The sequence below is a fragment of the Heteronotia binoei genome, chromosome 13 (genome assembly GCF_032191835.1).
Source record: "Heteronotia binoei isolate CCM8104 ecotype False Entrance Well chromosome 13, APGP_CSIRO_Hbin_v1, whole genome shotgun sequence".
In the NCBI taxonomy this organism is placed as follows: domain Eukaryota; kingdom Metazoa; phylum Chordata; class Lepidosauria; order Squamata; family Gekkonidae; genus Heteronotia; species Heteronotia binoei.
In genome coordinates, this window is record NC_083235.1 from 59,890,935 (window position 1) to 59,906,526 (window position 15,592).

Sequence of the window (15,592 nt, forward strand, 5' to 3'; positions counted from 1 at the left end):
TCATGAACAAAGGAAAATTCAGAATTGCTTTATAGGCTTATACAGTTGGATGGAAACAGAGACAGACAATTCAGTAATTTAATCCCAAAGTGGAGTTTAAAGGAGCACGTTTACATAGGGTAGGGCAGAGGAAGCATAAACACACTGGCAGGGAGAAGCTACATTCAAAGAAACAGAGAAGCTGTAGCCAAACAGGAGTTTCAAATGTGGAATGCTTATTGGGCAATGCAGTTAGATCTTTACTGGCATTTATAACCACCTTGGTTGATAAGATTTGGGCTTGGCTTCATGTCCTTCACTTGTTTATCCTTCCTGAAAGGTAAGTCACAGCAGTTCCAAGAGAGTTTATTCTCTGCTATAATCAAGGCTTTAATCTATAAATCCAGTTGGTCTGTAGTCTGGGAGGGATTTAACTCTCCCCCCCCCTCGCAATTTTTCAGTGTCTTACTGTCCATAGTGCGTCTGTGATCGGGCCTCTCCTGAAGTAAATGATTGTTCCTCTGTCTTCAAATGATGCTTTGACACTTATTGCTGAGTCTTGCTTCATTCTTCACAAAAGGCCTTACAGGAGCCTTAATTATATGTTTAAAGATTCTAGAGGTGCTAGTTAGAAACAAGTGATTTCTAAATTCCCTTCCTTCCCGCCAAGCGCCCCCCTTTGCTTTTTCCCCTGCTGCTTTCCCCTCATTATGGTACCACGGGGGCTGCTTGCATTTGTGTTGAGCAACCTTTTGATTTTTAAATTAAACGCCAGCTATGGTTTTCACCCTGGAATGGTAAACGTCCTTGCAAAGGGGCTGGCACTGCCACTTCCCTGTCTTCCTTCACAGCAATCCTTTTGTACGTGGCCAATCAGATGTAATTTATTGCATGCGTTCCCAGGCAGACCAGAGATACTGCGACAAGCTGGGTTAATTCTGGCCCTGGATGGGGAGGGTGGGAAAAGCAGGCAGACTTAATGAAGCAGATCTATGTCACTCTGCTCCCTAATGCCTCCAATTACATTTGCCAGCTTTGGCCAGAAGCCTGCCCTCCAACTCCAGTGGTTAGTGGTTCTCCCAGGACCTTCACAAGACCAGGTCTTCCATTTTCCACTCTGGGAGGCTAAATCCAGCAGCCTGAGTGATGGATGCGGCAGTCAAGATTCTGCAGCTGCTGCACTCGCCCTTTCTTTTCTCATCCCCCTATTAGCAGCTCACTGATGTGAAGACCTGCATGCAGTTCTCAATCCGCCGGCCCAAGCTACCCTCCTCGGAGACCCATCCCGAGGAGAATGCCTACAAGCGCCTAGATGTCTCTGCTTGGCTCAGTCATCTGAATGAAACTGGACAGGTGGAGGAAGAGTACAAGCTGAGGAAGGTGAGGGGGAAGCGGCAATCATACATTTTTCCCTGCTTGTCGTTCCAGTGGAGAAAATATCCCTAGGTGGAATTTGTCATTTTCTTTGTCAAAAGCCCTTACGCGCGTACCTGCTCCAATAATACAGTATTCCCAATAGAAGAACAGCCATTTATTGGGCTAAGTGCTGAACATTGTAGCATCTTTCTCAGTCCAGTGGTTTTTCTGAACTCCTGCTACATTGTCCTCTTGCTTCTGGGAAGAGTGGACACTTCTAGAGGGCTTGTGGCGGGGACAGGCTTAAAGAAATGAAACGCAGCAGCACCCAGCACAATTTATTCTAGCATAAGCTTTCTTTGGTCTTTAAGGTGCCGGCAGACTACCACAGCTACCCATCTTAAATTAAAGTCTGAACAAAGCAATTGAGACTCGCTGGCTTAAAATAATTAAGAGCTGGAAGTGGGGCGAAGGGATGCCTATGTAGGAGGTAGTGCTGAATCCAAGTGTACAGTTTCCAAGATTGAGGATTAGGCTGTGATGTGAGAATGATGCATTAATTGTATTGGCCCTCCAAAAGTGTTATTGACATTTAAATGAGTTTCATTTGTGTCTCCTCTGGGAAGAGGGGGTGGGGGGCACTACATTTCCTTTATAGCCAGTTTGGTGTAGTGGTTAAGTGCATGGACTCTTATCTGGGAGAACCGGGTTGGATTCCCCACTCCTCCACTTGCACCTGCTAGAATGGCCTTGGGTTAGCCATAGCTATTGCAGAGGTTGTCCTTGAAAGGGCAGCTGCTGTGAGAGTCCTCTCAGCCCCACCCACCTCACAGGGTGACTGTTGTAGGGGGAGGAGATTGTAAGCCGCTCTGAGTCTCTGATTCAGAGAGAAGGGCAGAGTATAAATCTGCAATTCTTCTTCTTCTTCCTCTAACTGGGTGCAGATTGCGAGCTTCTGAATCAGGGCATCACTTGTCAGGAGAGAGCAAAATGAGTTCCATTTCAGAAACTGAGATTTCCACACACACACACACCCCTCACATACACACTTTAATTTATCTTCCCCCATCTCACCCACAGGCTATTTTCTTTGGTGGCATTGATGTCTCCATCCGTGGCGAAGTCTGGCCCTTCCTGCTGCACTACTATAGTTTTGAATCCACTTCAGAAGAGAGGGAGGCTTTGCGGGCACTCAAGAGAGAAGAATACTTTGAGATCCAGCAGAAAAGGTAACAAAGGGTGCTAGTGGCTCCTGCTTCCGTCTTTCAAAGTCTGTATATGTTTTTTAATAACCCTTAAAGCTGCAGTTCATAGAAACTGCATGGAAATTTGCTAGTCCACCTGCTCATCTTTTCTCCACATCATCTTCCATTCGGAAGTTTCCCTTGCAGCAGTGGTGACGAGAAGGCAACTATTTCTTTGGAGTAATAAGAGCAGCTCTGCCTTCCACTGCTTGCTGTGATATCAGCCCAGGTCCACCATTAGTAACTTGATTAGTATAAATGTAATGGAGGATGCGAAAAGCTTCGCTTCAGGGAGATAAGCTTGTTTTGCTCCATTTTCCTAATTCCTTCTTGCAGCTGTTTCCTCTAATTCCATGCAAAGTCAGTGGAATGGTGCAGATGAGGAAACCAGGAACAGATTTGGGCATAGTCCGTTTTACACCAGTGGAAACATTCTTTTCTTAAACAAGCAGACGCGAACCCAACCTTTCATATTTTTTAAAGAAAGAAATCCCTGTTAAAGTAAATCCAAAAAATGGTTTAGTGTTGGAAAAGGAAGTGTAGGGGGGAAATGGTACTTTAATAGGCACTAGCCAGTAGATGCTTACCGTAGTTTTATACCAAATAGTGAGTTACACCTGTCTTCATGCTGCTTGGATCTTGTTCGATTTTTCCAGGATAGAGCATGAAGTGCTATGAGAGTGCACAAAACCCATTTGGCTAGAGGCCATAGCTAGATATACTCAGTGATCAGATGTACCACTGGCAGTTTCAGTTCTCCAGGTCTCTGGAAAGCCGATATCCATGCCCAGCAAACTCAGGTGCTCAATTGTGTGTGCGCATATGAGAGAGAGCGAGAGAGACCATGATGCTGGTGTTTTCACTGGCTTGTTGGGATCCTCTGGCTCTGTGACAAAGTTCACCTCAAGTCATTACTTACTGTTAGTTTGTTAGATGAATGGGCTGTCCCTCCTCCTTCTCGACATGAGATACCTGTTAAGAGCCTTTGAATTAAGAGTACCGCAGGAGGAAGCGATCTAGTCTTGTTTCCCATATGTGCCCCAGTTCTTCATCTTGGCACTTCTCCCTTATCTACAAGGTTGTAGGGCTGAAAGGATCCCCTGATCCCCCCCACCAAATTCAGCTGCAGTTGCTTTTGGGATGTACTCATGTTGTTGTGTGATGCTCAGACTCTCTATGACACCGGATGAGCAGAAGGCATTCTGGCGAAACGTGCAGTTCACGGTTGACAAAGACGTGGTGAGGACCGACCGCGGCAACCAGTTCTTTCGAGGAGAGAACAACCCCAATGTGGAAACAATGAGGTGACTACTCCTTTCACAGAAACACACATTTTTGCATGTAAAGTCCACCTCCAACTATATCAGACCACCAACCTTCACACAGACACCATGGCCCCATATGAACTCTGAAAGGTGCACAGGTCTTCACCCTGAAGCAGTTGATACTTGTTAATCGTTATTATAGTTGCATAATTTGCTCTTTTGGCAACTCTTGGAAGGCTGCTTGGGCTGAGCAGCTGTTGCTTCCTGTTTTGGGGGCCTCCAGTTCTTGGTCATTCAGATACATTCAAACACATGCATATCTGCATATATATTTTAGGCTAAGACATTGGCATTACCTTCCTCCCATTACAGGTGTTCTTTGGGAGGGGAAAGTAATCTTTTCTGCTTGAGTAAGGCACAATGTATTGGTTAGTGATTTAGCAGTGGAGGGCAACTTATTGCGAAAAAAAGCATGTTAGCAATGTATCATGAGCTGGAGGACTTCTTAAAGGACATGTAAATAGTTTCCATGTAAATATCGTATTCTGTAAGGGTACACTTTAAGATCAAGCCAAAACACTTAGTAAAATTCTATTGAATTTCAGGAGGTGCTTAACTCAAAATTCCAGTGACTAAAATCATATAATTGTTTAACTCAGCTGGACTGTGTCCTAATTTTTAAATCTAAGTCTGTGGAAACATTCCTGCTAAAGTTTAGAAATAAGCCTAAAACCCAAGTGTATTTTAAACTTGTAGGTATTCAGACCACAACCAATTTTAGCCTATGTATATGCTTCTACCATTATTTTTTTCAAATGTGCATGCAACTATAAAGAGTAAAAACCATGTCATCTTTCTCCTGGTTAAAATAAAGCACAGGCCATGCTATGAACTTTCTTACTCTACAACTGGAGAGTTGAGTAGCTTTCTAAATGTGCCCTTTGGGTGCTACTGAATGGGATGGCAATAAGGAGGGGCTTCTTCTAAGGATTCTACCCAAGGATGATGCTGATGTTGGGATCTTTATCTCACTGGGAAGCAACTGTTGGTGCTGCTAGCAGCTCATTAGGACTGCACTTGGTGGGGTTGGAGTAAGGAGAGACATGTATTTTGCTTGCTTCCCATATTAAATATACTTGAAGGTGAATCAATTTTTAAGATCATAGAATCACAGAGTTGGAAGGGACCTCCAGGGTCATCTAGTCCAACCCCCTGCACAATGCAGGAAACTCACAAATACCTCCCCCTAAATTCACAAGATTTTCATTGCTGTCAGATGACCATCTAGCCTCTGTTTAAAAACCTCCAAGAAAGGAGAGCCCACCACCTCCCCAGGAAGCCTGTTCCACTGAGGAATCACTCTGTCAGGAAGTTCTTCCTAATGTTGAGCCGGAAATGCTTTTGATTTAATTTCAACCCACTGGTTCTGGTCCTACCTTCTGGGGCCACAGAAAACAATTCCACACCTTCCTCTATATGACAGCCCTTCAAGTACTTGAAGATGGTGATCATATCTCCTCTCCAGGCTAAACATCCCCAGGTCCTTCAACCTCTCCCTCATAGGACTTGGTCTCCAGACCCCTCACCATCTTCGTTGCCCTCCTCTGGACCCGTTCCAGCTTGTCTATTTTCTTCTTAAAATGTGGTGCCCAAAACTGAATACAATACTCCAGGTGAGGTCTTACCAAAGCAGAGTAAGGCGATACCATCACATCACGTGACCTGGACACTATACTTCTGTTGATACAGCCCAAAATTGCATTTGCCTTTTTAGTCACCACATTACACTGTTGACTCACGTTAAGCGTATTATCCACTAGGACCCCTAGATCCTTTTCGCACTACTGCTAAGACAAGTCTCCCCCATTGGATTTTTCCTACCTAAATGCAGAACTTTATATTTATCCGTTAATCATTTTATTGATTTTAGCCCAGTTTTCCTGCCTGTCAAGGTCATCCTGTATCCTGTTTCTGTTTTCTACTGTATTTGCAACCCCTCTCCATTTAGTATTGTTGGCAAATTTAATAAGCATTCCCTCTATTCCTTCATCCAAATCATTTATAAAGATGCTGAACAAAACACGTCCCAAGACAGATCCTTGAGGCACTCCACTTGTAACTCCTCTCCAAGAGGATGAGGAACCATTCACAAGCACTCTTTGGGTGTGATCTGTCAACCAGTTACAGATCCACCTAACGGTAACAGGATCCAAACCACATTTTAACAACTTGTCAACAAGGATAGTATGTGGAACCTTATCAAAAATCTTACTGAAATCAAGATAAACAATGTCTACAGCATTCCCCTGATCCAGCAAGGTAGTCACTTTTTCAAAAAAAGAGATCAGGTTGGTCTGACATGACTTGTTCTTGAGAAACCCATGCTGGCTCTTAGTAATCACATCCATTCTTTCTAAGTCTTCCAGGACCAATTGTTTGATGATTTGTTCTAAAACTTTTCCAGGTGTAGATGTCAAGCTGACGGGTCGGTAGTTACCCAGATCATCTTTTTTCCCCTTCTTGAAGATGAGGACAACATTCGCCCGCCTCCAATCTTCCGGCACCTCTCCTGTTCTCCAAGAATTCTAAACAATAATAGCCAGAGGCTCAGAAATTACATCTGCAAGCTCTTTTAGAACCCTTGAATGCAATTCATCTGGCCCTGAGGACTTAGTTTCATTTAAAGAAACTCAGTGTTTATGTACTACCCCTATGCTGATCCTAGGTAGGAACGCCATACCCTCCTTATATGTTCTGCTTTTGCCATGTTGAGCACCATTTCCCTCTGAAGAGAAAAATGAGGAAAAGTAGGAATTGAGCATTTCCGCCCAATCTTCATTACCTGTTACAATTTTACTTTCTTGCCCTTGCAATGGGCCTATCACGTCCTTGCTCTTTTTCTTACTCTGAACATAAGAAAAGAACCTTTTTTGCTGTTTTTAGCATCTTTGGCCAGCCTAAGCTCATACTGAGCTTTAGCTTTCCTAACTCTTTCTCTACAAGCACTGGTGATTTGTTTATATTCATCTTTGGTTATAAGGCCCTCCTTCCAATTCCTAAAGAAGTCTTTTTTGTTTCTCAAGTCTTTAGAGAGCTATTTATGGAGCCAACTCAGCTTCTTTAGGCTTCTTCCATTTTTTCTTCTCATAGGAATTGTCTGTGATTGCGCTTTCAGTATTTCGCTTTTAAGAAACTCCCACCCCTTCTGAACCCCCTTCTTCCTAAGTATTTCTGACCATGCGATTTTACCCAGCATAGTTCTAAGTTTATTGAAGTTTGCCTTTCTGAAGTCCAACCTATAAGTCTGACTACATATAGCTTTTCCCTTCCCTAAGACTAAATTCCAAAATCACATGGTCACTACTGCCCAGGGTGCCCACTATTTCCACTTCTTCAATTCTTCCTTGTTGGTGAGAATCAAATCTAAGATAGCAGATCCCCTTGTTTCCTTCTTCACTTTCTGGAAAAGGAAGTTGTCAGCAAGACAAGTCAGGAATCTATTTGACTTTTCATTTTTAGCAGAGTTGGACTTCCAACAGATGTCCAGGTAATTGAAATCTTCCATGATCACTGTATCCCTTCTCTTGGAGAACTTTGCAGTCTGTTGTAGGAGTATCTCATCCAAGTCCTCTGCCTGGCTTGGTGGTCTATAGCAGATCCCCATCATAATATCACTGTTATTTCTTACTCTTTTATTTTTACCCAGAGACTCTCAACTGAGCTGCCATGCTCAGATTCACATATTTCCTCCCAAGTATATACCTCCTTCACATATACAGTACTGCTGTGCCTCCACCCTTTTTCATTTGCCTGTCCCTTTTAAATAAGTTGCACCCCTGAATCCTAATATTCCAGTTGTGAGTGTCATTCCACCAAGTTTCAGTAAGGCCTATTATGTCATAGTCTCCTTCCTGTATTAGGACTTCCAGTTCCTCCTGTTTGTTTCCCATCCTCTGTGCATTAGTGTAGAGACATCGGAATCCATGTTTTATGCATCCCGAGGGTTTAGTTTCTGTACAAACCTGCAAGTTAACATTACCTAGCGTATGTGCCACTCTCTGCAAATCTTTAATGTTCTTATCCTGTTTCTGGCATCATACAAGCTTTGAACTATTGTCTCGCTCCCCCACACAATTTAGTTTAAAGCCCTCCTTAGTTAGCAAGGCTGTTACCAAACACCCTTTTTTCTACCGCTGTAAGGTGCAAACCATCTCCTGATAGAAGACCACCATCTTGAAAGCGTAAGCCATGGTCCAGAAATCCAAATCTTTCCTGACGACACCATTGACACAGCCAGTCATTTATTTGAAGTATTCTTCTTTCTCATCCTAAGCCACAGCCTTCCACAGGAAGCACTGATGAGAACACAACCTGTGCACCCAGCTCCTTCACTTTCTGACCCAGAGCCACATAGTCTTTTCTAATACATTCAGGGCTATGATGGGCAGCATCATTCGTTCCCACATGGATCAGCAAGAAAGGATAGTAATCCGTGGACTTGATTAGTCTTCCAGTCCTTTCTGTCACATGCTGGATGCGTGCAGACAGCAGACCTCTCGGGATGACAAGTCCGGTCAGCACACTTTGGGCTCCACCCCTCTGAGCAAGGAGTCTTCAATCACCACCACCTTCCTCTTCCTATATTAGGGAGCAGAAGCTCCAGGCTTCTTATCCACAGGATCCTGAGAAACTTTGTTCAAGCTTCGTGGAGGCTGGGGAAGTAGCCCTTGTTCCAGTGGTTCAGAATTGGTTACTGTGGGAGATCCTGGAACCTATTGCTGAGCAGCAGAGGCTCAGAACATCTCCTGATTTTCTTTCTCCTTCTTGTTACATTTTTCCAGGAACCCTCCTCCTGTGTTGGGTTCTCTTCTAATTGCTGAGATACCGTTTCCTCTTCCTCCTCTTGTCCTTTCAAGAGCGCCTCATGCGTTTTGTCAAGAAAATCCTCATCTTCCTTTATACACTGCAGTGTGGACAATCATGCCTCCAGTCCCTGTATCTTCTCCTCCAGCAGGGCCACTAACTTACACTTGCTGCAAGTGTAATTCATGCTACTCTCAGGTAGAAATACAAACATCCCACAGTCTTTACGCATCACTGCCTCTGCTCCCTCACCAGCCATACTGCTGCAATCCATTTCAAAATCTTCTTTATCTTCACTTCTCTTTAAATCCCACTACCAAGTGCCTCTTGAAACTACTTGTGAGTAACTACCCACCTTTCTACAGAACCCCCCCCCCCCGGCTAGACCCCCAGGCTAAGAGCCACAGGCCAAGAGCCCTTCAGCTCGCACCTCTGGCAAGGATGAGCCTTGCAAATTAAAGGCTCAAGCCCCCACCCACCTCTGACTCAACAGCCAGAGCAACAGCAGAGGGTGGTGCCAGCAACTACCCCCAGGCAAACAAGCTCTCCTCACTCAGCAACAGCTACACACAAAAGCAGTCAGAAACCCCTCTCCAGCAGGCACCAAGCACTCACACAGTTCCCTTCCACAGCAATCCTAGGTAATGCTCCTCTACTGCAGCTGAGCCACTTCTGCCTTTGGCAAGGATGAGCCTTGCAAATTAAAGGCTCAAGCCCCCACCCATCTCTATGTACTGCTTCCCAATATTGAGACTTTTCATAGGTGAAAAATTATGTCTTGCTATTGATCTGATTTTTCATACTGGCAACCCTACTTGGGAGTGTAATCTTAATTAGTTCTGTATGGGCCCAATCTCTGCTAAAATACCCTCACAGTCCCTCATAGGAGAACTAAAGCCACCCTGCCCTTTGTTGGTGTTGTTTGGAACCAAGAACCTATATCTATCTGGGTTGTATTCCCTGAACGCAACGTATTTTCTTTGCTCTTTTTTTAAAAAGCCCCAGCCTGGTGGACAAGATGAAATCTTTACTGATAATTCCCTGTCAAGGGAAGAACAGGGTCCTTTCCGCCATCCCACCCTCATCTTTTTGTCCTTTGACTGTCGTAGGCGAATCTTGCTGAACTATGCAGTGTACAGTCCTGCCATTGGGTACTCCCAGGGGATGTCTGACCTTGTTGCCCCAATCCTAGCTGAGGTTCTGGATGAATCGGATACTTTTTGGTGCTTTGTGGGTCTGATGCAGAACACTATCTTTGTCAGCTCCCCTCGCGATGAGGATATGGAGAAACAGCTGGTAAGGATTTGAGTTTGGGGCTGTTCTCCCACCATCTTAATTCCCACGAGAATCGGAAATGTGAAATTAACGTCCATGTTGTTACTAGTGGCTGCGGTCATTTGACTAGAGAAGCCAAGGTTTTCAGTTACAGAACTTTCAGAAGGCTATACTGTCCCCAATTCATACTCCCTTTATCTGGGTGGAGGTGAAAAGGCCACAGGGTTTGAAACTGCAGCCCTTTTCCTAGGGTCTGTAGGAATATAGGCCTAGAGCTGTGTTGCTGAGCCATTTCATGGGCTTTGTCTACTGACTCCCTTGCATAAGTAATTGCTGCACCAGCAGTGTATAAGGATAAATAGTGCGATGTCACTTGCACACACTTCCAGAAGTTGCAGTGGGAATGTCTACCTCTGCAGAGCACCCAGGGGAGGGACGGTGGCTCAGTGGTAGAGCATCTGCTTGGTAAGCAGAAGGTCCCAGGTTCAATCCCTGGCATTTCCAAAAAAGGGTCCAGGCAAATAGGTGTGAAAAACCTCAGCTTGAGACCCTGGAGAGCCGCTGCCAGTCTGAGTAGACAATACTGACTTTGATGGACCAAGGGTCTGATTCAGTATAAGGCAGCTTCATATGTCCATCCTGCTTATGGAACCTGCTGCTCTTTGGTTCACCTGCGGGAGTGGATAGTGTGATGCTGGATAAACATGCTTGTAGTCATTGCAGTGGCCACATCTGTGACTGGGAGAGGGGTTGTTTCGGGCATGCAAAAATTCTCACATTCAGAAACTGTTACTACAAGTTACACATTTTCTGACACTTAGCAAGTGGTTCATGTGGACAGTTATGAGTTTGGATGTCCTGTTGAATAAAACATGTGAACCAGCTCTGAGATGCATGCACACGTTAGCAGGACTTGACTGGGTTTCTGGTGGGAGGAAGGTTATCCCCTCTCCCCAGAGGTTGTGGGTCCATTTAGCACCAGACTCTCTTTGCAGATGTACCTGCGAGAATTACTGCGGCTGATGCATTCGCGCTTCTACCACCACCTGGTCTCCCTTGGGGAGGATGGTCTGCAAATGCTCTTCTGTCACCGCTGGATCCTCCTCTGCTTTAAGCGCGAGTTTCCAGATGCTGAGGCTCTGCGTATATGGGAAGCCTGCTGGGCTCACTACCAGGTTAGGCCTTGGAGGCAGAGGTTCCTCCTTTGCCAGGGGCTCTTGCATAGGTCCTTGGGGAGGATACTGAATGGGAACACTGCCAGTGAGAGCTGCTGGTTTCCAGCTGTGCCCCTCCCTTCAGCCATGACTAGAAACACGTGGTTCCTTGGCAGTTTGCTGGTCTTCTCTCCCCCCCCCCCCTGCCGTTTGCCTCTGAAGTTATACAAATTGATGCAAATTTCACCCTGACAGTTCATTACTGCGCTCCTGGGCTGTTCTTGCTGCTGTCGCATCCCATCAACCCCAGAAGCCCTCATCCTGCCTTAAAGTTGTCAGTGCAGCCTTGGCAGCCTGGCTTTCTGCAAGCTGTAAATGTTTCTCTGAAGGACAGCTGTGCAGGCTGATTTCCAGCTAGCCTCCAGACCAAATAGTGGGGGAGAAGATATGGTTTCTGTCTGACCTGGTCTTGTCTGCAGGAGGAGGGGGCTGCCCCCAGAGTGTGTTAACCTCTGGCTGTTGGCTTACATTTATGTTAGCCAAATAATTGCTCTGGTGGTTTTAGCACCAGAATTAGCATGTAGTAGTCACATGAATGGACTATTCTCCTGGCCAAGATTCCCCTACCTTGAGCCAAGTATTCTAAATGCTGCTGCCAGTGAACCACGCAGTATTGGCCACTAGAAATTTGTAGTTCTGTGAACAGAATTAATGTCAGAGTTTATTGTTTTGTAACTTAAATATTGCTAACTCTGGTTATCAAGTATCTAATTTGTGTATCTCTTTTAAAAATTTTAGTAAAGACTAGGGGTGTGGAAGCACTGTGTTGGTTTGGAACAAGATACATGGAACATGAGGCGCATGGGATTTGGACACATTGTGGGGAAAAGACAGGAAATGTTGTTTGACACAAGTTTCATTCCATAACCACAAGAAGAATTGTTTTCTTTCATGTTTAGTTTAAGCCATTGCCCGTGTGTTCTACTCTAGAAATTCTTACCATGCTTTTGTTACAAATCCTGCTAACCTACCAGATTTTGATAGCTTTAATCTGTAATTTTTCACTTCTTAAATGTGTGCGAATTCTGTGGTAGTATGTGCAACTTTTGCACCCCTACCTGGCTGCCAGGATATGCATTTTGACTCCTTTTCCACTGTCCTGATTTTTAAAAAATCAAAAGGGACATGTTTGCTTTGGGAAGCAACCCCAAAGAATCCTGCCCTACAAAGGGGGTAATGTGTATGTTCATGTTCATTTATCTACTTGAGTATTATTAAATATTTGAATGTCGCCCTTGTGGCTTTGCGAAGCAGCCTTTGACTGGATTAGTGCGCAGCAGAGAGCAACACAGAATGTTGCCAAAATTAGACCAAGCCCTTCAGCCAGCACCACTTTCATTTCTGTCTGGGGCACATGGATGAAGCTTTGAACAGGAAGTGATTAGCAGCCTGTACAGCTCAGTGCTGTCTGCTGAGTCTGGCCTGACAAATAACTTGGAGGAATGCTAAAGTAGTGTGACATGGTAACGTGTGCTGCCAGCGGCTGCTATCTATGACTGTTTCATGGATTCCTGTAAGCATTGGTAAAGCTACTTACCTTGTAGCATTTTGCATTGCTTATTCCATGATAAATTTTGATAAAACCTCACTGCACATGGTGAGCATTATGTTTAAAAGCTCATGACTGTGGATGCATGCCCTAGTGTGTATAATGTCTGCCTGTCAGAGCTGCATACCCCTGGAGTGTGCAGATGTTTGATGTACTAGTAGCTTCACTTGTGTTAAGGAGCTTTTAAACATGCTGTGACTTGTGCAGAGCATAAGCATGAGTAAGGGCTGCTAAGGGGCATGTACATGAGGCTGAGCCAGGTTCAGACTGGCTGTGATAACCTGTAGATGTAGATGGCTTTTGCATGTGCTCCTTCTTGTCTCAGGTAGCAGGATTAAGGATTTTGGTGGTTGAAAGAGTGAGGTGCCTGTCCATTGGCTCTTTTTAACACACAAAGTCCTGCAAGCTATTTTGGTATTCTTTTAACATGCCTTCTTAGTTGCTGCCTTTTCTTTTCTTTTTCCTTTGCTGCTGCAGACAGACTATTTCCATCTCTTCATCTGTGTGGCCATAGTGGTGATCTATGGGGACGATGTCATTGAACAGCAACTGGCTACTGATCAGATGCTGCTGCATTTTGGGAACTTGGCCATGCACATGAATGGGGAGCTTGTTCTCAGGAAGGTAAATGAAACTCTCCTGGTTGAAAGTGCAAACTTTGCAATTCCACCTGTTTCAAAAGTTATATTTTGGATGCATTGTATGTGAGTATCTGGTGGGTGGTGATGGGTCTTTATAATGACTTGAAATAGTTGATGTTGGTTGCCCATCCTTTCTGTCAGTGGAGAGCCAGTTTGGTGTAGTGGTTAAGTGTGGTCTCTTATCTGGGAGAACTGGGTTTGATTCCCCACTCCTCCACTCGCACCTGCTAGCATGGCCTTGGGTCAGCCATAGCTCTGGCAGAGGTTGTCCTTGAAAGGGCAGCTGCTGTGAGAGCCCTCTCAGCCCCACCCACCTCACAGGGTGTCTGTTGTTGGGGAGGAAGGTAAAGAAGATTGTGAGCTGCTCTGAGACTCTTCGGAGTGGAGGGCGGGATATAAATCCAATATCATCATCTTCTTCTTTTTACCCAGTATTAACTTTTACTGCCTCACCTCCAGGCTAGAAGTCTGCTGTATCAATTCCGCCTGCTACCCAGGATCACCTGCAGCCTGCATGATTTATGTAAACTGTGTGGGACTGGCATGTGGGACAGCGGCTATATCCCTGCTGTGGAGTGTACTGGAAATCACCTGGACTCTGACAGCTGCCCTTATGGGGGCATGGTGGATGAGCCCTCTCCGAAATCAGGCAGTGAAGGCAGGAGGGGGCTGAAATCGCGAGAGGTCTTCACCTTCCGGAAATGACAACTCTGGCCTTAAGGACACACAGTGACTGAGGAAAAAACCTGAAATGGGCACAAAGAAATTGGTACAAGAGAGAGAGAGAGAGACTCAACAGATGTTAAAAGAGGACTGTTTTTCTTAAGCTTCCAAGAGAAGAGATGAAAGGTATAAGGATATAGAAGCTTACTGGGAAAGTGTTCTGGTTAAAGCTGAAACCTCACTGAGTCATATTAGGAAAGTCGTTGGTCAACCTGGTGATCATGATTGTGTTACTGCTTTGCAGTGCAGGACATCTGAAGGAAGTGTGTTAGAGTCAGTCTAGCAAAGAAGACTCACAGGTAACAAAGGATTCTCCTGCCCAGCTCTCAAAGCAAAGGGAAAAGCAGGCAGCTTAAGAAGACATAGTCTGCAACCAGCACCATCAGTGACAGGTGAACAGGCTGGATTAGATCTCACTTTAATCCTAAATGCACCATGCACCTGCGCACACATACTTTGCTTAAACCAAAATGCACAGCTCACTGGCTTCTGTGTTAAGCCATGATGGTCATTTCAAATATAGTCTGCCAAAAACGATAATAATAATAAAGTGCAACTTTTGGGAATGCTTTTATGTGTGGCCAAGGTCTGATCACTTATTTTTAAAATCCTTGTTTATTCTTATAGACAAGAATACTGGTTTACCACGAGTCAGAAATCAGAATTTTGCTGTCAGGGAAGAGGAATTCCTCGGAGTTCACTGTGAACATAATCAGACCTTATGGAAGCTGTGATTATACAGACTCTTACTATAACAGTTGGCATATACAAGTAGAGCTGCCTTTCTGTATCCTGAAACATGTATACTGCACTAGTTACTTCCAGTCACTGTTGTAGAGGGAGATTTGAATGGAACCCCAGGCTCTGCTTTTCCGATAGCTGCAGTCTCGCCCATGCTGTCCTGCCTCTGTCACTTTAATGCCTACCTTCCTTCCTTGCTGTCATTACTGCTCTTGACCTGTGGAGCATTGTTTCCTGTAAGGACTGCCAAAATTAATGTCTTCCAGCTACAGGACAACTTGAACCATTGAGCTGCATCTGTATACCAGAAGTATAGTACTGTGGAAAGCCAAAGGGCAGAGTTCATCTCCCTCTCAGAGTTTCTTCATTTCCCTCTGACACCACACCCCACCTGAATACAGCATTTGTATCCCCAACACAGTGTTTTGCTGAGGTTCTCAGTGGCGGCCATTCAGAGACAGCTAGGAAGCAACTTGATCTTTAAGCTTTTTGCTTATTTTATATGGTGTAAAAATTCATAACAAGCCTCCATATTTTAGATCAGACTCTATTGAGGATGCTTTCAAAGTCTCTTTTCAGTTTCATACTCTGAGTCAATGTGGCAGCCATTTTTAGAGGGAATAAGAAAGATGCTCACTAGGAACAGAACTCCATTCTTGCACTCGTAACAGTGTACCATATGGTGAGGCAGCCTGCAGCATATCAAATTAAATGCAACCTACAGTTTTTTAAAATGGGTACC

General features: G+C 44.7%; 1 protein-coding gene across 4 annotated transcripts in view; it reads left to right on the plus strand.

The window, feature by feature from the left end:
• Positions 1-14,679, plus strand: part of TBC1D16 (TBC1 domain family member 16) — an 80,420-nt gene extending 65,741 nt beyond the window's left edge. For 2 of the 4 annotated variants that reach the window (XM_060252384.1, XM_060252387.1), the window contains 7 exons: positions 1,192-1,359; positions 2,416-2,564; positions 3,749-3,883; positions 9,817-10,003; positions 10,978-11,157; positions 13,223-13,369; positions 13,846-14,679. In XM_060252384.1, coding sequence (XP_060108367.1) covers positions 1,192-1,359; positions 2,416-2,564; positions 3,749-3,883; positions 9,817-10,003; positions 10,978-11,157; positions 13,223-13,369; positions 13,846-14,091 — 1,212 coding nt within the window. In that variant the 3' untranslated portion in view covers positions 14,092-14,679. The remainder of the gene's footprint in view (positions 1-1,191; positions 1,360-2,415; positions 2,565-3,748; positions 3,884-9,816; positions 10,004-10,977; positions 11,158-13,222; positions 13,370-13,845) is intronic. The other 2 variants (XM_060252385.1, XM_060252386.1) reach the window with 2 other exon arrangements.
• The last annotated feature ends 913 nt before the right edge of the window (positions 14,680-15,592 follow it).